Genomic DNA, 25,125 nt, shown 5'->3' on the forward strand with positions numbered 1-25,125 from the left:
TGTTTAGGTAGTATCATCTGCCAAATGTCCCAGAAGCCTGGCAGCCCCCTCCACTGGGTACCTATTCAATCTCTTGAATACAAAGGGAACAAAGGTACTGATCAGAATTAACCCCAAGGGACCGCTCTCTTTGCACTGATTTAGGGGAAGATTTTGAATAATCAAAGAATTCTGGGTGAGGAATTGCCAGAAAAGACAGCTAGAGCAATATTGGCAAAAAAAAAAAAGGTCTTCTTTAGGGAAAGTTATATGTAAAGTAATAAGACTGTAATCAGAGAGGGCTCTAGATGATCCAGTCTACATTCAGGCCTGAGATTAAAAATGAACTGGTTACTCTTGGGGATGTTCTGCCCTGGGATGTGGATGGGAGGCACAACTTTCTTCATCTTCTGTTAATTCTGTCAGCAGCAATTCATCCCTTCAAGCAGGGTATCATTAAGGACTATCTATGAAGTTTGATCTGGCTGGGGAAAGTGAAGCCCACAGCAGTAGGTTTTATTGGCATCCAGAAAGAAACAAAGGTTAATGTCCATGGTTAGAAAGAAACAAAGGTTAATGTCCATGGTTAGAAAGAAACAAAGGTTAATGTCCAAACAAGCTTAATGTCCATGGAGTTTCTCAATCATCCAGATCATGGTTATTCCAGAAGTGCTTTATTCCAAAAGGCAACTGGACTTTCTTGAGTTTTTTTTATTTGCAAACTTTTCACTTCTCATTCAAGAAGCTTCTTCAGTTCTAATTGACTGGTGGGGAATGGAAAGATTTATATTCTTTGCAATCATCCGAACATTAGCTCTCTGAGAGTTGCTTTTTAGCTAATGAAGAAAGTCCAGTTGCTTTTTGGGAAAAAAGCACCTTTGGGACATAACAAGCTTTAGTTAGCACATTTTTCACCCACATACTCCTAGTCTTTGGTTGACCTAGTTGGGTATGTTGTATGAACCCAACGATAGGTTGAAGAAGTTTCAGTATTGAGTAAATAGAAGAAAATGCAATATTAAGTGAATAAGAAACATTTATCATACTGAATAGCTACTCTATAATCATTTTATCCTTTTTATAGTGTTTACGTTTAAGCCTTTGTGGGAATAGCACACAGTTTGTAAGGGTGTGGATTCATTGTCGCTTTTACAATAGGGGCTTCATTGAGTACTTTTACTCCTGCAGGCAACCGGAAGCTGAAGGCCTTCAACAGGCTGGTCAGAAAGATGAAGATCTCAATTCTTGCCAGCAGCTCTCCCATGCATACGCGTTCACCTGTAGATGATAAAAGCATGCATCAAGGGAGTCATAATCAGTTCTCTAGAGTATTTCCCATCAGGAAGGAAATCTGAAAGGATTTGTAATGGATGAAATAGATTTTCATGTTGAACCCTGGTATCTTCTAGCAGATTCAATTCCTAGTGCTATCTATTCCTTTTTATTCTGTTTATTGACACTACCTGGGGGTAGGGGATCCCTTTCTTCCTGGCCCCCACAGAGTAATTGTTCCTGTGGCATTGGACTACCTTTGATGTCTTTCTCCTCTGAGATTTAAATATTTGTGTTTACATTGTCAGTTCAGAAATAAGATAATTAAGCACCTGGAGACGAAAACATATGAAGAATGGTTGCAGGAATTGGGTATGGCCAGTATAGAGAAAAGAAGGATTAGGAGTGACATGATAGCAGTATTCCAGTATTTGAGAGGCTGCCACAAAGAAGAGGGGTTCCACCTATTCTCCAAAGCACCTGAAGGCAGGAAACAATGGATGGAAACTAATCAAGGAGAGAAGCAACCTAGAACTAAAGAGAATCTTCCTAACAGTGAGGACAATTAACCAGTAGAACAGCTTGCCTTTAAAAATTGTGGGTGCTTCACCACTAGAGATTTTTCAGAAAAGACTGGACAGGCACCTATCTGAAAGGGTATAGACTCTCCTGCTTGAGCAGACATTTGGACTAGAAGACCTCCAAGTTTCCTTCCAGCTCTATTCTGATTGAAATGGCCCAGGATGCGAGCTTTTCTGTGATTGCCATGGATCTGTCCCAACTACTATTGGATCCCAGGTGAGAAAATAAATTGCCAGAATATTGATGTGGGGGGAGATCATTCCCCTGCCTCCATCAGTTACTTTCAGTTCATTGACCATGCATCTCTCTGGTCCATCAGTTGGAGTTGGGCTTTAGGGGCACAGTAGTTCCAGTCCTTCCTGTTGGACTATGCCTAGAAATAGAAATAGAAATAATAGAAATAGAAATAGAAATAGAAATAGAAATAGAAATAGAAATAGAAATAGAAATAGAAATAGAAATAGAAATAGAAATAGAAATAGAGCTGGAAGGGACCTTGGAGGTATTCCAGTCTAGCCCCCTGCTTGAGCAGGAGAACCTATGCCATCTCAGACAGGTGATTGTCTAATGTCTTCTTAAAAATTTCCAGTGATGGAGCGCCCACGATTTCTTGGGGTAAGCTGTTCCACTGGTTGATTGCCATCACTGTCAGGAATTTTCTCCTTAATTCCAGGTTGCTTCTCTCTTTCATCAGTTTCCAACCATTGTTTCTCGTCCTTCTCTCTGGTGCTTTGGTGAACAACCTAGACCCCTAGCCCCTCAGATACTGGAACACTGCTATCATGTTTCCCCTGTTTCTTCATTTCTTTAGACAAGCCAGACCCAAGTCCCACAGCCGTTCTTCATATGTTTTAGCCTCCAGGCCTTTGATCATCTTAGTTGCTCTTCTCTGAATTTTTTCCAAACTCTCAACATCTTTTTTATGATATGGTGACCAAAATTGGCTGCAGTATTCTAGGTGTGGTCTTACTAGGACTTTGTAAAGTGGTACTAGTGCTTTGCATGATCTTGACTCTTTGCCTCTGTTTATACAACCCAGGATTGTATTAGCTTTTTTGATTGCTGCTGCACACTGCTGGCTCATATAGTCAAGTGATCGTCCACTAGGACTCCAAGGTCTCTCTCACAGTTACTGTTTTTAAGCCAGTCTCATCCATTATGTATTTGTGCCTTTGGTTTTTCCTGCCTAAGTGTAAGACTTTGCTTTTCTCCACGTTGAAACTTATTTTGTTGGATAGGGTCTATTGTTTGAGTTTGTCAAGATCTTTTTGGATCCTGAGTTTGTCTTCTGAGGTGCTGGCTACTCCTGACAATTTGGTGTCATCTGCAAAGTTCTCCTTCAATTCCCTCATCTAAGTCATTTATGAAGATATTGAAGAGTACTGGACCTAAGATGGAACTTTGTGGTACTCCACTGCTAACCTCTCTCCATGTGGATGTAGTGCCGTTGAGGACTACTCGTTGAGTACGGTTTGTCAGCCAGCTACAGATCCTTCTGGTTGTCTATTCCACCTTTTTCTAGCTGATTCCACAGGATTATGTACAAAAGGTGATTTTCAGGGATTACTGCTTTGATTATTGATGCTGGTTGAGCAGATCATGGAAGTGGAGCAACATCAGTATGGCAGAACTCCCATGTTTAATATTTCCTACCACAAAAGATAGGGAGAGAGAAACTCAGTTTGATTTCTAGCTCTCCTTGCTTAAAACCCCTTCAGATGACTTTTAGCTGCCTGGGGAATTTCTGTGGAGATTCTCAGTCATCCACATTATGGTTATCTCAAAGGTGCTTTTTCAAAAAGCAACCGGACTTTGTTTTTTCTTTGAAAATTTTTTGCTTCTCATCCAAGACGATTCTTCAGTTCTGACTAAATGGTGGAAGATGGAAGGATTTGCTGCAAGGGATATAATAACTCCGTGGTCCAGATCCATCAGCAAGAAGCTACAGTTAAGCAAGTGTTCTTTGGATTTAGCTAATAATTCTCCCTAAGCACTAGAGATAACTGTACAGTCTTGACCATATATTACAAACCTCGAATAGTAAAATTACAGTCTAACTATTTCTTCATTGTTCAAAGTTTATAGCCCAAGAAAGTTCAGACTCTCTTAGTTTTGAAACTAGAAGGAATAAGGATCCCTTAGTTTACTGGTTCAGACCATGATGACCTCAGAACAACTCAGGGATGGGAAGGGTGAGAATCTATAAGTTATAAGCTGTTTGGGTTCATGGATGTACCTATTCCGAATGGCAGAAACTCTTCCCGTTCAATGAACTTCCCATCCTTATCTAAAAAGTGATTTGGGTTGAATTCTTCAGGTGTCTCCCATTGTTCTGGATCAAGAAGAACAGAGCGCAGGTCTGCCATAATCATGGTCCTCTATAAACAAAGAGATGATTGAACAGGTTTTTAAAAAGTACAAACCATATTGATGAAGCATTTGGTTTTAGCTTGCTTTTATGAACCCATATTTGTTCATTTCCATAGCAGTTTTAGAGAGCAGTAGCTGCTCTACTGTTTAGCATCCTTTCTTCCATCCATTCCATTAAAACAGAGAGCTGGGTGTATATTTATCACATCCGATTGCCCCAAGAAATGGACAAAGAAACATGCCCAGATGCGACTACAATTCTGAATTTAAGTTCAGCTCTTAATCACTTCCCACCTTCCTAGAATAAATAGAAAAATTTATGGTTCTAGCTTCAATATCTGAGGTGTTTGGATTTAAAATCATAGTCCATCCTTCAAAAAAGATTGCTATTCTTGGTTATTCAATTTTGCATGATTACATTGGCAGTTTCTGAGCAGAGAGCTTCTGTCATATTCTGCTTTTCCCTCCCTACTGGACTACTGCAATACAGTCTGAACATGTTTCTCACCTTTGGAATGTGGTAACCCTTCATCTTCACATCCTTTGTACTTTGCCTGGGAGCCCCAGCTACAAAGACATATTTTACACGCTGAATTTCATGAATCACAGCATTGGTGTAGGGCAGCTTCTTCCGATCCTGATAGGAAATTGACCGTGAGAAGCCAAACACATCTTCAATCTCTTTCTGGACTTTCTCTAGAAAAAAATGATGGAAATGTTATTTTATTCATTCAACCCTGTTGCCCCCAATGTTCTTCAGAGGATCTGACCTTCTTCAAGTTATTGCCAGCTTCTGGGCTCCAATTCCAGATTTGTAGCCCCATTTGGACCTCCAATGCCAGTTGCCATCTCATTGGCCTTTATGCCGTTACTTGCACCAGACCACCTTACAGAGGGCTCCAAATCCATGTCTGATCTCTGGGCATTGCACTGCTCCCGCTAGCCTCTTATCTCTGATCTGGGCCATGTACTTCACTGCAAGGCCCCTGTTGACTCTTTTGGCCAGGTCTTGCTTTCAATCCCTGCTTTCTTGGCTGCAGCTCCAACTCTCAAGTTGGCTCTTCACTATGCCTCCACCAGCTTTTCACCATCAGCATACACTCTCCACCTTGGCTTCCAGGGCTGCAACCCTTTCAGACTGGCACTGGGTTAGACTCAACCTTGGCTCTCCACCTCCTACCAGTCCCTCATTATGCTGCCCCACTCACACACAAATGCTTAGAATGGAAAGTTCATGGACACATTGTTCCAGCAACACCCATTACTTTGCATGGGATTAAATAGGAAATGCCAGTAGAGCCTGTCCCGATGAGGAGATTGCCTCATCATGAAAAACGTGGCTGACCAGTGTTCCACCTGTCTACTCTCAACCATTTGCATCCTTAGATTTGGAGGAGGTATGGACTCCATCTCCTCATCCTCACTGACTGCCAGCATTTGCTCACGTTCCCCACCTAGATCCTCCAGGCTCACCTGGGGCAACTGCGGCTCCCTCAGCTCTTTCTCAGTCTGCCACCCATCCGATAGTGCTGGCAGTGGATGCCCTGTCAGTCTGGGGCCCTTCACTCCCTGATCCACCTCTCTCTGCACTACATCCCCCTTTTTCCAAAAGTGTCAGGACCCGGCTCCTCCTCCTGCCCCTCCTCTTCTGAACTCATGTCTGGAGAGCGGTCTTAAGGAGGGTCCATTACACTCATCCTGGTTGTGTCCCTCTGTGTTGCAGACAATGATCCTAGAATGACTCTGCCACCTCCACCCCAGATCTATTTCCAGGGTCTGCACTGATTGGCAAGGTGAGCATACAAGCTTTGGCTGCTTCCTGACTCTGGACCCACCCCCTATCTTTGCCATGCCATCCTAGTTCAGTCCCTTTAGCCTCCAATTTCCAGTCAAGTAGAAGGCCAGAAAGTAACAGAGCAGAAGAAGGTAGAGTTTAGGAGAAGATTGATGGATTCATTTGATGCTCTGAGTGACAAGAAACCACCCACCATTCTCCCATCTCTTCTCTTCAGGGCAGGAAGCCTTGCGCTGTATATCTGCTCATCCCGCCATTTTGATTTTTTTCTATGTTAATTATCATACTGAAATTTGATCTTCTATATGTAATTTAGGCCCAAAATCAGTAACAAATCTGAAAACCATGGTAGATTTCTGCATTGAAAGAGTTAAATGTTTCACATTTGTACTTATTTCCCATTTTTAGTTCCTCATGGAATATTTTATTGAGGATTTAAAGAAGGCTCCCTGTTTATTTATTTAGCATATGACAGGCTCTCAGTATGTACATTCTTTGTTTTCCTTTAATCCCGCTAACTTCATACTCCTGCTTATAGAATCAAGAATCTACAAAGGAAAATTATTGTGAAGAATAGATTTCAAATAAATTCTGTGTATTTTAAAACCTGAGAGTGACTCTTGATCCACTAGCCATGTCTGTCTCACCTTGGATGTCGGGATGATTGGTCAAGAGTAGCAGTGCCCACTTCAGAGTAATCAAGCTTGTCTCTGTTCCAGCACCGAAAAAATCAAAAATACACTGAGCCAGGTTCTCTTCATTGTAGGTAGAGTTGGAGTCATTTCTACTCTGATAAAATGGGAAATAAATATTATGATGAATTCTACCCACCTTCTCTGTAGTTATTTTTGCTTCTTTATCTCAAGTCTAGAGAATAAATACATCCCTAGGGGTTGTAGTGGAAAACCAATGAAGGAGAGTAATAATTAAAGTGGTAGATTCATACTGAGTAAGACACTATCTTATAGTAACCAAGACCAAAGAAAGGCCCAGCTTTTAAAGAACTTTAATGCATTTTGTTTTAATTTATAATTGATTTGCTTCAGTAAATGTTTGCATATGGAACTGTGATTAATCAGTGCTTACTAGAGTGAATCACAAAATTTCAGAAGCAGCACTACTAGAATTACTGCATGCATTCTTGCATTTAAAATTATGCTCAAATTGATGAATATGACTACTCTAACTACCAGATTTTGTGGCTATTATGCCACGCCATGACAGTTTAAGCAATTTTTAGAATACGGGTAATCCTAGACTTATAATCATTCATTTGGTGATAATTCAAATGGAAAATGAAAATTACAATAAATTCTATGCAGCTGTTTTGTAATTATTTTTGCTTCTGTGTCACAAATCATGAGAATAAATATATTCTGGATGGTTATATAGGAAAACCAATGCAGGAGAGTAATAATTATAGTGGTAGATTCATACTGAGTAAGACAATATCTTATAGTAGCCAAGACCACTGCACCACCATGGCTCTTTTCTTTTAATGTATGCTTCCTGGAGTGAACCACAAAAATTTAGAAGCAGCATTACTTGCATGCATTCTAATTTAAAGTTATGTCCAAAATAATGTATATGATTGCTCTAATGACAAGATTTTGTGGCTTTTTTTATGCCAGACCCATGGCAATTTATGCAATTTTTAGAATACAGATAGTCCTCGACCTACAATCATTCGTTTGGTGGTTGTTCAAAGTTTCAGTGGCACTGAAAAAAGTGACTTATAACAGGTTTTCATACTATTTAGGTATCTGCATGGTGTTAAACTTGATTCGAGTCTTGGTTAATCTAAAGAGCTGGGAGATTCTTTTGTTGAATGTGCCAAATGGGACAGCTGACCCATGGTCACATGATCAAAACACAGGTGCTTGCCAGCCGGCATGTACTAATTGCACTGTCCTGGGGTCCTGTGATCATCATTCGCAACCTTCCCAGCTGGCCTCTGACAAGCAAAGTCAATGGGGGAAGCCAGATTTGTGTAACAATCACAGGATTTACCTCACCACTGCAATGATTCAGTAAACAACTGTAAAAAGAAAGGTTGTAAAATGGGGCAGAAATCATTTAACAACTGCCTTGCTTAGCAATAAAAAAAATTTGGCCTCAGCTGTTGTTGCAAGATTCTTGTGAGACAACATAAACCTTGCACCAAACCAGTGCAACTTTGTGAAGAATCATAAGATGACTGACAGAATACAGCCCATCCGCAATTTGAGAAACAAACCACCATAAACAAGGCAAACAAGACAGGATGACAAATGGAAACATTTCTAACTTCCCCCACAAAGAATGTCCTGTTGTTTAAAATATAAATTATTGCAGCCTTTTTCTTATTTTTTTTATGATAACACAGGAGCATAAACATCTGACAGTGGTTTGTTAAAAGAACTGTAATTTAATATACCATATGAAACAACAATATTCAGGGAGCATACAGAATACAAGATAGTCAGTTATATTCAAACAGTTGAAGAGAGTTAAAGATTCCAACTGTCATTCCCCTCAGACACAGTCTCTTAAAGGGATATTACCCTCAAAATACTCTGCTGACTCATTCTCTATATATCACTTCTGCCAGTCAGCTACTAAATTATAATTACCTTGACATGTCCCACATCTAACTAGAGTCTAATATTGCAGAGTTGCATTATAGCTCTTATTCAGATGCAAACAGAATTTAGCATGGCCTAAATTTGGAGTGGGAGCTGAATTTTAAAAAAACCTTCCAAAGAAGACAGTTCCAGTAGCTCCCCTTGTTTAATTATAGCAAGGAATGTTATAATACCTTGCTTATGTGTTGAACTACATAGAACTCATTTTAGAAGAGAAATTAAAATGATCAAAGGCCTGGAAACTAAAACATATGAAGAACAGCTGCAGGACTTGGGTTTGGCTAGTCTAAAGAAAAGAAGAAATAGGGAAGACATGATAGCAGTGTTCCAGTATTTGAGGGGCTGCCACAAAGAAGAGGGGGTCAAACTATTCTCCAAAGCACCAGAGAGAAGGACAAGAAACAACGGTTGGAAACTGACCAAAGAGAGAAGCAACCTGGAATTAAGGAGAAACTTACTGATAGTGAAGACAATCAACCAGTGGAATAGCTTGCCTCCAGAAATCGTGGGCTCTCCATCACTGGAGATTTTGAAAAAGAGACTAGACAGTCACTTGTCTGAAATGGTATAGGTTCTCCTGCTCGAGCAGGGGGCTGGACTAGAAGACCTCCAAGGTCCCTTCCAGCTTCTATTCTATTCTATTCTATTCTATTCTATTCTATTCTATTCTATTCTATTCCAGTCACTGAGCTAGAAAAAGCATTTGATCAAGTACCACCTGATCTATTTCCTTCCCATCCACAAATGGTCCAAACTCTCACCATTCCTCTTTGTGCTCAGTATGGACACTGTAACCAGGAACCTTCCAATGTAACACACGTGGATGCTATTATATGCTGATGTTACCATGATGGAAAGTCAAACATGAATAACCCTCAGACCATTAATAAAACAGTGGAAAACTGCTTTAATGGTATAGCAATGAGGGACAGTATTAAGAAGACTATACATCTTGAATGTGGGGGCCATACCAATGGTACATGACTGATGATGTCAGATTGTAAATAAAGGCGGCCAGTGCAAAATAACTTCAAATCAATAAAAGATGCTTCTAAAAATAATCAAATATATGAAAATATTAGAGAGGAGGACCTTTTTTTCCTTGTTTCAAACTGTTTTACTTTTTTTACTGATGGTCAAAGGCTGTAAAAGTATCTGTCCTTTACCGAACATTTCAGGGAAAGTATTCTTTTAAGTATGAATTAATCAAGAGTCCCTATTAATTCTTTTTCTTCTTAATGGAATTACTTTAGAAAAAAGAGAAAGAAGTGATGGGCAAACATGTGACAATGACAAATGATAATGAATCTAATTTATCCACAAAGAACCTCCCTTGTCTAATAAGAGTTTAAGATTGCAGAGGTACAATATAGCTCTTATTTAGAAGCTACCTCAATTAACATGGGCAAAATTCAGAATAGGAGCTAGATGAAAAAGAAATAACTCCGCTACCTCTAGCTCCTCATCTTTACGTATAGTGAGAAATATAATAATTCCTTTCCCAGGAATTGAACTACAATCAACCCATACCTTCTCCATCTGAAGTAGATAGTGATCAATGAAATCTTGTGGTTCATGCAGAGAGCTGGATTCCTTGTGTTTCTCTATTTCCTGCTTTGCAAAGGAAGTGATCACCTCCATAGAAGCCAACCCATCCTTGTGAGGGCCCGGGACATACTTCATTAATTGTGGGAACGCAATGTTCATCTAATAGAAATGGAAAAGGAAAAGTTTGTTTATTTATTCCCCACTACAACAAAAGAAGACTCTTAGCAGCTCACAGTGATAGACAGCACTGAATAACCAAAGAAAAACATTGCAAGCACATTGAAACATGGCAAACAAGGCATTGGTGTCAAACCTCAAAAGTCCTCCAGAAAAGCTGTTTCCAAATTCTTGTACAAAAGAATGATAGAAACAGATTGTCTTAGTTGTTCATCTCTGCACTCTTTCCAGAGTTTTCATGGTCACCAAGACTGGATGCAATAATGCAAGTGTGCATTATTAAGCCACACTAACCCTTCACATGATCTTGATTCTATCCTTCTGTTAATACAGCCTAGGACTGTATTGGCTTTTTTGGTGGCTGCAGTAAAAGAAGTTCTAGAAGTCATGACTAACTCAAGAACAGACACACCTACTGGGGAATAATACTACAATAGATGATTTCCAAAGCTTCCTCCACGGATTCCATTCATGGTTACATGAAAATACTGATAGAAACATAGGTTTTGAGGGAGCTTTAATATAAAACATGACTCACCGCTTGAAAAAAGCCACCAGTATATTTCACAACAGTTTCAAGGGCTTGAATTAACTTCTGGAAGTTTTCGTCTTCAGGACCAAACTGATGTCCAAAACTCAAAGCACATATGACATTAGAAACTGCATTTATTACTGGAAATGAAGGGTCAAATGGCTGTCCTGCAAGTGAAGGAATTTTATAATGAATTTTTAAGGAACAGAGCTTGTAAGGGGATGAAGGAACAAAATTGGGACCTCTGCCAATTGTTTCAAAAGGTAAAAAAAAATCAAATCAAATACATCTGTTATTGTTTGAATTATGCAGAATGGAAAAAAATTCTGCAGACAGAGACTTGAGGCATTACCCCAAACTGCATACCTTTTGTTTGTCTAAAGCTCTCCACCAATGTCTGAGCAACTTCTTCTATTCTATGCTCAATGCTTTTCTTCCCCAGGCCCAGCTTCCGCAGAGAAGTGATGCCGATGTGCCGCTGCTGTTTCCAGGTGTGACCATTGGAAATAATAATTCCTGTGGGCATCAGCAGACAATGATAAGTTATTCCTGAGGACATTCATGTTAAAAAAAACAGTTAAGTCTGGTCCTTGTGGAATATGTCTCTGGATTTTAGATAGGAATACCAAACCTTTGTGACATGTCGCCATTTTGCAATATTCCAGCTATGTTATCTTTTATTCCAAAAATATTCATTCGTTTTGGGAGTCACATAGACGCTAGGAGGCACATGTGATATGGTGACCACTGATGTAATGTTTGTCAGCCTCTGTCTTATATGAGGGACATCAGAAGCTTCTAAGATGATGTAAACATTCACGTACGAGAACCTATGTTATAGGCACAAGAGACAGGATCTTCTCAGGGGTGGCAGAATCCATCTACAATAGGGGTCTTCAAACTTGGCCCTTTTATGACTTGTGGACTTCAACTCCCAGAATTCCTCAGCCAGGCACGCCTCCTCCTACAAGATTGAAACTAATCAGCAAAATAGCTGAATGGCTTTTTTATTCCCCAAGTTTAATCAAGTTACCAATAAAGAAGTATATTTGTAGCTCAGGGTTGAAATGAGAGGTCCTTGTGCTCTCTGAGCTTGAGTATTTTCTTGCAGGCTTTTCATTACTCAAACTAGGTTACATCATCAGTGCTGATGATCAAGTTACAATTGTGTTTCTCTGCCAAGGATTAAGTACAATGTTTTAAATTATTTTATGTAAGCCATCAATAAATGAACAATTATAATCGAAGCTTACTTAAAGCTTACTATATTGTGAGCCAGCAAATGATAGTATTACGTATTTTAGCATAAGTGATAACAAATGACCAATAGTTTATTTAAAAAACCCTTCAAATTAAGGAGTTGAGAATAATATATTTCAAAGATAAGTGCAAGACGTTAGGGTAGAAAATAAATGAATAAATGAAATAATAGGTTTAATATGTATAAACAAATTAAGAAAATGTCTAAACAAGTGTATGACATTGTTGAGTCTTTGTGAAATTAATAAATGTCCAGAATCCTTATATTAAAAAAAGACTCAGAACAATCTTCAGGGCAGTAAACCACGAATGGCTGATTTTCAGGATGAAATATTTGAATGCAGGATGTCAGAGAAAACATTGCAAATGTTGAGATCAACCAATCAGAATAGAGCTGGAAGGGACCTTGGAGATCTTCTAGTCCAACCCCCTGCTCAAGCAGGACCATACCATTTCAGACAGTCTTAAAAAAATTCCAGCGATGAAGTACCTACAACTTCTGAAGGCAAGCTATTCAACTGGTTAATTTTTCCCATTCTTAAAAAGTTTCTCCTTAATTCAAGGTTGCTTCTGTCTTTGATTAGTTTCCATCCATTGTTTTTTGTCCTGCCTTCTGGTGCTTTGGAAAATAAGTTGATCCCCCCTCTTCTTTGTGGCAGCCCCTCAACTACTAGAATACACCTATCATGTCACCTGCTAGCCCTTCTTTTCTCTAGATTAGCCATTCCCAATTCCTGCAACCGTTCTTCCTATATTTTTGTCTCCAGACCTTTAATCATGTTAGTTGCTCTTTTTTTTCCCCAAAATCTCAACATCTTTTTTATAACGTGGTGACCAAAACTGGATGTATATTCCAGATGTGATCTTACTTTATAAAGCAGTACTAATACTTCATGTAATTTTGATTCTGTGTCTTTGTTTATACAACCAAGGATTGTACTAGCTTTTTTGGCTGCTGCCACACACTGCTGGCTCATATTTAAATCTACTACTGTAGACTTAAGGTCCAAGGTCCCTCTCACAGTTACTGTTTTTGAGCCAGGTTTCACCTAATGTGTACTTATACCTTGGTTTTTCCTGTCTAGATGTAAAACCTTGCTTTTCTCCACATTAACAGAGCAATGGAGGTGATTGATTGAGTAATAACAGATCCCACCTTGTGGTACCCCACTGCTTACTTCTCTCCATGTGGATGTAGTGTTGTTATCCTGAGTTTAAGTAAAATCATTAAAGCTGCTGATTTTATTCCAATTTTAGAAATGTTATTAGCTTAGAATAGATCCCAATTATATTTAATTCTTGTACATAGAAAATACTGAAAGCTTATGATTATTTATGTGGGGAGTCAGTACGAAAGTAGGGGTTTTAGGTGGGTTGGTCACATACAGAGAATTGGTTAAAATCAAATTTGCAAAATTTGAAGAAAGTGGCAAAATTGAAAGATGACTCAAAAAGAAAGGACTAAAGAGATAAAGGAAGACTGAGACAGTTTTAGTTGAATGGGGATGTTGAGAGCCTCATAAAACAGAGTTGGCTGTTTAGTGAAAAAGAAGTAATGTCTAAGAATGTATAAATGTAATGAACCAGATAGAATGCAATGGTGATGTATAATAATCTGATACAAAGTGGACTATAGCAATATTTTTTTGCTTATCTCATGCCATTAAGTCATTTTGTTAACTATCCCTTACTTCCCCCCCCCCCATGCTATCCATAATATCAACCCAAATAATAATAGTGTGGTACTTATTTCGTTAGAATGCAATTTCTTACTACTTGCACTTACCCCTTCCTTTCTCTGAAGCAGTTAAGAATGCATTCTGTGGTCGATCAGAGAATTCTTCTGGGAAGCTGGTCATTCCTTCTTTCACAGCTTTGAATCCAGACAGCACTACTAGAAGGTGATGTCCAATCCATATGGAGTATATATTTCCATATCGTTTTGCAGGCTGCCAAGTGAATCAAAATTGAGAAATGATACAGTCAAATAGAACAGATTATTTATAATTAATTTGCCACTTACACTCTTTCCTAAGTCCTTAATTCTAAGATATTTCACCATATGAAATTATCTGCTCTTTAGAAACTTATTTTTCTCTAAGATTCCTGCCAAGAACTTTTGTTCTTGTGCTTCATCTATTTTCCTAGGATGTTCCTTTTCTCTATGTTTCTACTTGAAATCCATCATCTCTTATCTGCTTGCTCCATTCCCCCTTGTCTCGGATGAGAGATGGTCTTCTTATTGGGTCTATGACAACTCGCCTTGCCAACTTGCCACTAGACAACTCACCACGGCCAATTTGCTGCAGGACAACTTGCCATAGGACAAGAAATTGAAGAAATAGTCTAATAGAATCATTAAAGAAAGGATGCCCATGTGAATGACAAAAAATAGAATATTTTTTTAAAGTATGTTAAATAATTAAATTTAATTGTTGAATTGTCCTGTGGCAAATTGTCCCATCGAGAATTAGCCATGATGAGTTGGCCCATGGTAAGTTGGCCATGACAAGTTTGCCATGGAAGTCAGCTGAGGCAAATTGTCCCATTCCCCTTCTCACTGCCCAATCCTCCTGTGACGGACAGATATGCGAGCCACAGCTTGTCTATGAGTCACATCTTTTGAACACTACAGTTTGGATGGTTTTCAGAGACTTTCTCAGCCTCTTTGCCTTCTACTTTTTTCGGCCATCAACTCCTCAACTTTCCAACTTCAGTTACATTGAGAGAACCTTCTAGAGATTATGAATTGTCCTGAAGCAGAGAAGAGCAACTAAAATGATCAAAGACCTGGAGACTAAAACATATGAAGAACGGCTGCAGGACTTGGGTTTGGCTAGTCTAAAGTAAAGAAGAAACAGGGGCGACATGATAGCAGTATTCCAGATTGGCCACAGGAGAAATACAATCTCCATACAAACAATTGAATAAGTTACTAAAATAATTGATCAACTTCATTTTTATGGTTCTATTTTTATTTTATTCAAAAGAACAATTAAAATACAAAACTAAAAAAAATACAAAACAAACATTTTAAAAAGTGCATTAAAAAAGAAAATAAAACTAATATGTTGAATACTGATTAATTTATTACTATAACATTAATTTCTCACCAATTGCAAAACAGGTTCCCAAAATTTTTAAACTACTAAATCTATTTACAAATTATTGACCTGTCATCTTCATACTTTATTAATGACAAAACAGTTAACAAGAACAAACTGTTATTGTAATCAACTCATAAACAATTTACCATGGCATCTTATCTATCCCAAATCATCCCATGAGTTAATAGTGATTCATCCTAGATTAAATATCCATATTTATTTCTTAATACCATCTTTTATCAATTGTTGTCTGATTAAATATAATAAATTCAATCTCCAAAGTTAATCTTCCCAAAGAGATTCCAGATGAAATTGTTTTCCAATTAAGTATGATAAACCCATTCCCCAATCTCCTTCAATTCTCCTAGGGAAAACATTTTTTTTTACTTCTCCACTCAGTTAGGTTTCTCCTTTTATAAAAAATTCAGGCTTGAACTTCATGGAGGTGTGTGCAATCAACTCAGTTATTTCTAAACCTGTAGAGTCCATATTTCTGTCCAATGAATCTGCTGCTTTCAAATCACATTCTTTTTGTGTATCTAATTTATCCATAGCTATATGCATCTGAATATTTTCCACACCAGTTATCATTTCATCAAAGTTTTTAAAAAGGCTTTCAACTAGGGATTCCATGTTGCCAATTTTCTTTTTAGATATCAGACAGATTTGCTTGTCTGTAATCTGGTAAATTGTTGTTCTGAAACTTAGCAATGGTAGATAAGATAACACAGGAAACAAAAAAAATGCTGAAGGAAAGTGAGGAAATAGATAATAAAACAGGGAAATATTTTCTGGATATTTTGATCCAAAAATTAAAAGGAAAATTAAAAAAAATCTCCAAATATTTTGCAAATTAATAAAATGCAAAAATCCTGTAGTGAAAGTCCTATATACTTGTAATTCAAATGAAAGCACTTTCCCAATCCATGAACACACTATATTTTCCTTCAGGAAAGCAAACCTTATTCAAAACAACCACATAAATCAAAGGGAAAAAAGAAAAAAAAGAACAGATACAGTCCAGCAGGAGATTAAAATAAATCAATATTCAGCCAACTTCTAAAGATAAAAGGCAAAGTGAAACAAAAGATTCAAAAAGTGAAATTAAAACCCAGGCATGCTTAAGAAAACTAAACTGCTGATAGGATGATGAATGACCAGTGACTTTTCTAACCGAGTCCACAGGGAACTGGAATTTTCAAGAGTCCCCTTCCCAGGTGGGTCCATGGGTGTCCAAAAGCTGTCTTCAATCATTCCTAAGTGCTCTCATTCAAATCCAGGGAGCAGCACTGCCAAGAACCAGTTTTGGCAGCAAAATCAGCAGATCGTCATCAGGAAAAAGAAAAATTAATACCATTCAGCAGCCATCTTGAGGAGAAAATGCTTCCTTGTGATATATGACTCATGCAGATAGTGGAAATAAATGTTAGTCTAGAACTCAGATCCAGAAATCTTTTGAAGTTATTATGGAATTGCAGAAGTAGAAGGAGCTATTTAGGCTATAAAGTTCCACCTATTGTCCACCTCAGGTATATAGAATAAAACATCTTCAACAGGAGAATGTATAGCTTCATTTGAACAAATGAACAAAATGAAGTGGAACCTACTCTCTCTATGAAGAATTGGTTCCATTATCAAACATTTCTTGGTAAGATTGAACTAGAATCTGCCTTCTAAAAATTCAGCCCCATTATTTCACATTGTTCTCTGTCAAGCAGCTATAAGTAAAATCTTCCATGAATATTCTGGCATGATGAGGAAAATAACTAATCAAATGTCATCAATAGCACTTGAAGAAATGTATTCCTCATTGTGTGGGAACATTTCACTAGATTTATCCATAATTTTGATATACTGTAAAGAAAACAATTGAGCATTATCTTGTGTATTACTGGTTAGAATCAAATACCTTAAGGAAGTAATCTTCATGAAATGAAATCCCGTTTGCCAAGGCAGTCCCAATGAGAGGTAGAGCCAAAGGACCAGGAGGCAAATGTCTTTTGGACCAGAGTTGTTTCAGGAAGAGGAGAATCAGCAGAGAAAGCAGCAAAACAAACAAAAATGTCACTATCACCATTGTTGTCCTGCTGGTTTCTTTTTTCTTTGATGCTCACTGATGGATCTGAAGAAGGTTGTATGCTTTTGTCTGATGTTTTTTTTTCTTCCTGTTTTATATGCTCCATTGATGGAAAACAAATAGCAACTTATCTTTTAATGCTCTCTCATTAGTGATGGAACTTCGTCAAGAAGATATTATCACATTAATTCAGGTTAATGAGGTTATCTCTGACCATGTGCTACACAAATAACAGAGGAAGAGATTTTTTTTTAAAAAAAAATCAAGGGCTGTGTAATCCATTTTATCCCAAACATTGCAGTATGCCAAAATTATTTTAAAATCATAGTGTATCACATGTCCTTGAAATCTATCTGAATACAAAGGAGAATCTTATTGGGCCACAGAGTTTTATCTACTCCAGGATTATATATCATACATACCTTTGCAAGCCCAGCATCAGGACATTATCATGAAAGATCGTGCTCAACTTTGCTTACAAATAAGGGAATGTCTTCATGAAGGCTTCATATTGTTGAGAACGATCTCTGGTGCTGTGCAGCCTTTTGCAACTAAAACAAGTATAACCACTATACTAATAAAGAAGGGCTGTTGTAATAGATTCTGCAGCAGCTGTTATTGTTTGAAAGTTGTCCTACATCCAAGCAGCAAATTATAGGTAGCTAGCTACAGGTGTTTAGAAATTCCTACATTCAAATGATGTCACCAATCAGCTGCCTAACTCATGACCACATCCGAAAGTGATTCATGCTAAAGTTTTAGCAGCAACAATTGCCCAGCTCTGAAGTATCATTAAACCTAATAGTGTTCATGTGGCTTGAGTAGGACTTAGTTATCATTTGTGATATTGTGTTTTGCTTTACAGTCCAATATTGTTTTTTATTCTTTTTATTCCTTACAACTAAATTATTGGTTGCCATGATGTATCCCATGTATCTCATTCTGAACATAGCCTGAAAGGTGAATCTTTTGAAGAACTTTTTTGAAGCTCACATCTATCCTTGTTCCTGAGCTCCAGATGCTTTCTTTTTCTCCTTGGATACGGAGCAGAACTCTAAGAATGACTCAAGTTTCACTTGGTTCCTAGGATCATAGGACCTTTAATTGGGTAATTGGGTGCTGGACCCATGCCACAAGGATAAGTATCCCAGTTCTCTCCTTGAATTACCTTCTTGGTTGTTATTAATTTGCTTTTTCACTAAATGTATAAATTGTCCCATTTAACAAAGTGACTCTAGGTAATATGCAATATATGATGTTCTTTCCCTAATTGCTTTTGCCCCTACCCCAGTCCTTGCCATGGATTTTTTTTAAAAAGTCCCCTCCCCTCCTATTTATAGTAAGTGAAACAGTAAGAGGTATGTGAATTAATGGAATATCTTATTAAGAAAATACCAGCACTGATTTGACAGAGCATCAAAAGATGAATTGCTATTAGTTTCAAATCAACAGAGTACAGCTATCAGGAAGAAAAGCTAAAGCATCAGATAAAAGGAAACAACAGTAATGGTAACAGAAATAAGAGAGAGCATGGATTCTAGATTCCTCTCTTTATTCAAGGCATTATACACAAATTCATGCCTAAGGTACACACAGGAATGCATAGTACCCTAGCAGGGAAAATTAATACCAATAAAGGAGTCGGTCAAGGATGTATACTGGCTCCCATTTTCTCTAATCTGGAGACAGGTAATCCTTGATTTACAACCATTCATTTAGTGACCGTTCAAAGTTACTGAAAAAGAGACATAACGACTGTTTTCACATTTACAACCATTACAGCAACCTCTTGGTTGTGTGATCTAAATTTGGACACTTGGCAACTGGCATCTATTTATGCATCACGTAATCATCTTTTGCAACCTTCTGACAAGCAAAGTCAATAGGGAAGCCAGATTACTTAACAACTGTGTAACTAATTTAACAACTGCAGTGATTCACTTAGCAACACTGACAAGAAAGATCATAAAATGGGGCAAAACGTACTTAACAACTATCTTGCTTAGCTATGGACTACCTATAGGAATGATATCCCAAGGTGCCTCCATTTAAGCAATATGCATATCCCCAGAGTTAAACATGTACACATTCTGCTCTATGCAGATGAGGTAGTATTAATGTCATGAGTCCAGGTAGGGATGATTAGAGTGCAGCACAGGTTTAGGTCATATTGTGCACTCAATGACCTGAAGATCAGTAAGTTCAAACTTAAAGTAATTGTTTGAGGAAGAGGTGGAGTATGTATAATTGGAGCTTAGATAAGGAATGTACAAATCAAGTTAAGTCCTACCCACACACAGGACTGGGTTTCACAGAAAAGAGCAAATAGTCCCAATGATCAGTAATGGCGCAGAGCTGTGGGAACATATAAATGGCCCTTTATTTGAAATGATGCAGTCTACTTTTCTGAAATATATCATGGGGGTGGATAACTCTACACCACTTCCAGCAATAAGGATACACCCACAAACACAAATGTCTAGGAATTAAAGTATTCACCTAGAAAACATGCAAAACATATTGTGGTTGATGATCCTATCTATGGACCCAGATAGCTACCTTGCAATTGGGCTACCCATTTTTCAAATGTCTTCACAATGTGGATTCTCCATATAAATCCCAGTCCAATCTGATCTAAAGACCAAGAAAGCTGTCAAAGAGTCATTGATGCGGCTGCCCAGGATGATATTGCAGCACATAAATATCTTATACCAGCAATAATTTGAAGAAGAAGGTCAGATCCTCTGAAGAACATTGGTAGAAACAGGCTAGAATGAATAAAATAAAGTTTCTATGGTTAAACAGAACAGTTTCATAAGGGAAACAGGCAAAAAACTACAAACAATACTGATGAAGCATTTGGTTTTAGCTTGCCTTTATAGACCCATATTTGTTCATTTCCAGAGCAGTTTCAGAGAGCAGTAGCTGCTCTAGAATAGAATAGAATAGAATAGAATAGAATAGAATAGAATAGAATAGAATAGAATAGAATTTTGGAGGTCTTCTAGTCCAGCCCCCTGCTCAAGCAGGAGAACATAGAACCTATACCATTTCAGACAAGTGACTGTCTAGTCTTTTCTTAAAAACCTCCAGTGGTGGAGTGCCCATGATTTCTGAAGGCAAGTTTAATTGTCCTCACTGTTAGGAAGTTTCTCCTTAATTCCAGGTTGCTTCTCTCTTTGGTCAGTTTCCAACATTGTTTGTTGTCTTGTCCTCTGATGCTTTGGAGAATAGTTTGATGCCCTCTTCTTTGTGGCAGCCCCTCAAATACTGGAATACTGCTATCACGTTGCCCCTGTTTCTTCTTTACTTTAGACTAGCCAAACCCAAGTCCTGCAATCATTCTTCATGTTTTAGTCTCCAGGCTTTGATCATATTATTTGCTCTTCTCTGAACATTTTCCAAAAATCTCAACATCTTTTTTGTAGTATGGTGAGCAAAATTGGTTGCAGTATTCCAGGTGTGGTCTTGCTAGTGATAAGATAAAGTCTTGCTTGCTAAAGTAATACCAGGTAAGGTCTTGCTTGCTAAAGTAATATTTCACATGATCTTGATTCTATGCCTCTGTTTATACAACCCAGGATTGTATTAGCTTTTTTGGCTACTACTGCTGCACACTGCTGGCTCATATCCAAGTGATCGTCCACTAGGACTCCAAGGTCCGTCTCACAGTTACTGTTTTTTGAGCCAGGTCTCACCTAATCTGTACTTATACCTTTCTTCAGCTTCACCATATACCTTTCTTTAGCTTCCTTTCTTCCATCCCATCCATTAAAACAGAAAGCTGGGTGCATATTTATCACATCAGATTGCCCCAAGAAATCAACAAACAGACTACAATTTGAACTTAACTTCAGCCCTTAATCACTTATCATCTTCCTAGAATAAATAGAAAACATTTATGGTTCTAGCTTTAGAAGAAGTGTTTTGATTTAAATCTATAATCCATCCCCCACAAAAGTTTATTATTCTTGGTTATTCAGTTTTGCATGACTACATCGGAAGTTCCTGAATGGAGGAAAATGGAGCAAAATTCACTTAATAACTGTTTTACTCAGCAACAGAAATTTTGGACTCAACTGTGTTTGCAAGACAAAGACTACTTGTGCTAGATTCTTGTGAGACAACATTAACCTTGCACCAAACCAGTGTAACTTTGTGAAGAATTGTGGGACAACTGACACAATACTGGCCATTTGTCTAGTGATAGAGAAGCATCTTGAGAAGCAAACCACCATAAATATGTCAGTCACTGAACTAGAAAAGCATTTGAACAAGTACCACATGGGGCTGCCACAAAGAAGAGGGAGTGAAGCTATTTTCCATAGCACCTGAAGGCAGGACAAGAAGCAACGGATGGAAACTAATCAAGGAGAGAAGCAACCTAAAACTAAGGAGAAACTTCCTGACAGTGAGAACAATTAACCAGTGGAACAACCTGCCTCCAGAAGCGGTGAATGCTCCAACACTGGAAGTTTTTAAGAAGAGACTGGAGAGCCATTTGTCTGAAATGGTATAGGGTTTCCTGCCTGAGCAGGGGGTTGGACTAGATGACCTCCAAGGTCCCTTCCAACTTTATTATTATTATTATTATTATTATTATTATTATTATTATTATTATTATTATTATTATTATTATTATTATTATTATTAACTCTCAGCATTGCTCTTTGTACTCAGTATGGACACTATAACCAGGATCCTTCAATAACAACACCCATGGGTGGTATTATATGTTGATGATAGCTTGGTAGATAGTAGAACATGAAACACCTTTGAACCATTAATACGAGGGTGAAAAACCTGCCTTAGTGATTTAGGAATGAGTGCCTGTATTAAGAAGATTGTATATCTTGAATGTGGTAACCAGACCAATGCTTCACTCAAGACTGATGATGTCATATTGTAAATAAAGTTACCCAGTGCAAAGTAATTTCAAATTAATAAAAGTTGCTTCTAGAAAAAAATCAACCTTTTTCTGAAAACATTGGAGAGGAGAACCTTTTTTCCTACATTTTTACTGATGGTCAAGACTATAAAAATAAGAGTCAGGGAATTGCGTAGCAGCTATCCAGATGAAGTCAGAGATGCTAACAAAAATGTTTAGTCTTTATATATATAGTATATACATATATTTAACATTCAACATCATCCAGACAGAAAAAAACATAAGATAATCAAGAACACAGGAACATCGTGAGGTAAATTAAACAGTATACAGAACACACAGAAGAAAAAGGCGGGAAAAAAGGGAAATTCCTCCTTTATACATATAGCAACAAATCATAGCATAGATTGGCTCATGCATGAGTCAGCATTCTCTAACTAATCAACTACAATTGTGTGTTCAGGCCTATTGCACACTTTATTCTTCCAGCTACTAAATTCAATATCCTAACAATATCTGTCCTTTAGCGAACATTTCAGGGAAAGTATTCATTTAAGTATGAGTTAATCAAGAGTCACTGTTAATTCTTTTTCTTCTTAATGGAATTTCTGTACACAAAGCATCATGTTTTGATCATGTGACCATGGGGATGCTGCCATGGAATGAAAACCTGTTATAAATCATCCCAAAGGTGCTTTTTTTCACCAGGTAAGAGGACATTTTTTTCTGAAGATGTTTCGCTTCTCATCTAAGAAGCTTCTTCAGCTCAGAGCTTCGATAAGAAGCAAAACATCTTCAAAACAAAACAAAACCAAGAAAGTCCAGATGCCTTATGAAAAAAGCACCATAACATGGATGACTGAGAATCTCCATAGATGTTCTAAGTCACTTTTTTCAGAGCCATTGAAACTTTGGATGAACACCAAATGAATGATTGTAAGTCGAGGACTACCTGTATTCTAGAAATTGCATAAATTGTCACGATGTGGCGTAATAGCCATAAAATCTGGTAGTTAGAGCAGTCACATGCATCAATTTAGGCATAACTTTAAATGCATGAATGCATGTAGTAATTCTAGTAATTCTGGCAATGCTGCTTCTGAATTTTTGTAATTCACTCCAGTACAGATTAATCACCATTCCACATGCAAACATTTACTGCGGTAAATGTAAATTATACATTAAAACAAACTTCATATAAGTTCTTCAAAAGCTGAGCCTGTCTTTGGTCTTGGCTACTTTAAGATAGTAGCTTACTCAGTATGAATCTATTACTTTAATTATTATTCTCCTGCATTGATATTCCTGTATAATTCCCAGGGATATATTTATTCTCTAGATTTGAGATAGAGAAACAAAAATAATTACAGAGAAGGTGGATAGAATTCATCGTACTTTTTATTTTCCATTTTAAACATCAGAGCAGGAATGACTCTAACTCTAGCTACAATGAAGAGAACCTGGCCCAGTGTGTTTTTGACTTTTTTTCTGTTGGAACATACACAGCCTTGGCTATTCTGATGTGGGCACTGCTTCTCTTGGCCAATCATCCTGACATCCAAGGTGAGATAGACTTGGATAGTAGCATAAGGAATCAAGCTTCTCATATTCAAAAACATCAATCTCTATGCCATCAGAGAAGGTCTGAGTGACTCAGAAATTCATGACCACCAAGACAAAACCAAGAAATTATCATGATACTCATTCACACTGAGACCGACAAATGGTTCATCTGTTTTTTTTCTTAGCTAACATGTGATTTGAAGATCTAGGATATTCATGTCACTCATGGTGAGATCACTTTCTATACACCAGAAAGCTTGCTGCTAGGACCCATCTCTCTGTTTAGATTGCATCGTCCAACTGGTTTCCCAGAGGCACTGGGGAAAATGTCCCACAAGTCTAGCAGGCCCTTCTGTTGGGACTCTACTCAGTCTCCAGAATACATGGATAATAAAGGGACCAAGGGACTTCTTTCTTTGCATTGATTCAGAGGAAGATTTTTAAATAATCAAAGAATTCGGGGACAGGAAATGACAGAAAAAGACAAGTGGAGCATTATAGGCAAAAAAAAGTCTCTTTTGTGGAAGCTTGTATGGAAAGTGATTAGACTGTGACCAGAGATGGCTCTACAGATGATCCAGTCTATGTCCAGGCCTAAGTATGGAATGAAAAATGCATTGGTTGCTCTTGTGGATGTTCTGCCATGGGATGTGGATGGGTGGCACACCCTTTTTATAATTTATTTATTTATAATTTAATTTGTATCCCGCCCTTCTCCTCACCGGACTCAGGGCGGCTAACAGCCTTATAAAACAACATTACAATAAATATCCATATTAAAACCAAATTAAAAGAAAATATTCGTAAAGGCCAATCGTTAAAATTACCCTTAAAATTACCCTTAAAAACCCCACTAAAATTCCCTAGGCCNGGGCTCCCACCGAGAAGGCCCTCCCCCTGGGGGTCGCCAGCCGGCACTGTCTGGCTGACGGCACCCTGAGGAGACCCACTCTGTGGGAGCGTACCGGCCGATGGGAGGTAACCTGCGGCAGAAGGCGGTCTCGGAGATATCCAGGTCCGATGCCATGGAGCGCTTTGAAGATGATGACCAACACCTTGAAGCGCACCCGTTAATATTCTCAGTGCCATATCAACCCTTCAAGCAGGGTATCATTTTGGACTATCTGTAAAGTTTGCTCTGGCAGGAGAAGATGAAGTCCATAGGAGAAATTAAAAATGAAAATGGATACTAAGACTCAGTGGAAAGCAATATATTTTATTGATATTCAGAATAAACAAAGGTTAATAACAAGCTTAACGTCTATGGAGAGTCTCAATCATCCAGATCAGTTATCCCAGAGGTGCTTTATTCCAAAAGGCAACTGGACTTTCTTGAGTTTTTTTAATTTGA

The 25,125-nt window shown here is 38.0% G+C and overlaps 1 protein-coding gene across 1 annotated transcript; it reads right to left on the reverse strand.

Annotated features, from left to right (window-relative positions):
• Positions 1–1,072: 1,072 nt before the first annotated feature.
• Positions 1,073–17,323, reverse strand: LOC107294443 (cytochrome P450 2J5-like). Its single transcript, XM_015823673.2, has 9 exons — positions 17,156–17,323; positions 13,926–14,088; positions 11,246–11,395; positions 10,886–11,046; positions 10,153–10,329; positions 6,646–6,787; positions 4,712–4,899; positions 4,070–4,211; positions 1,073–1,257 (listed from the first exon to the last, which is right to left on the reverse strand). Exons 1-9 carry the CDS (start codon positions 17,321–17,323, stop codon positions 1,073–1,075), a joined length of 1,476 nt encoding a protein of 491 aa, XP_015679159.2.
• Positions 17,324–25,125: the final 7,802 nt, after the last annotated feature.

This window comes from Protobothrops mucrosquamatus, unplaced genomic scaffold (assembly GCF_001527695.2).
Source record: "Protobothrops mucrosquamatus isolate PMUCROS unplaced genomic scaffold, P.Mucros_1.0 scaffold1945, whole genome shotgun sequence".
Classification (NCBI taxonomy): domain Eukaryota; kingdom Metazoa; phylum Chordata; class Lepidosauria; order Squamata; family Viperidae; genus Protobothrops; species Protobothrops mucrosquamatus.

What these genes read in the sequence shown, in the direction of transcription:
- LOC107294443 (XM_015823673.2), bottom strand. Translation starts at nt 17,323, where the DNA reads ATGGTGATAGTGACATTTTTGTTTGTTTTGCTGCTTTCTCTGCTGATT. An exon ending in TGCTTCAGAGAAAGGAAGGG is followed by an intron (nt 11,396 to 13,925) that starts GTAAGTGCAAGT and finishes TGATGCCCACAG; the next exon opens with GAATTATTATTTCCAATGGT. An exon ending in ATCTACTTCAGATGGAGAAG is followed by an intron (nt 6,788 to 10,152) that starts GTATGGGTTGAT and finishes CCATTTTATCAG; the next exon opens with AGTAGAAATGACTCCAACTC.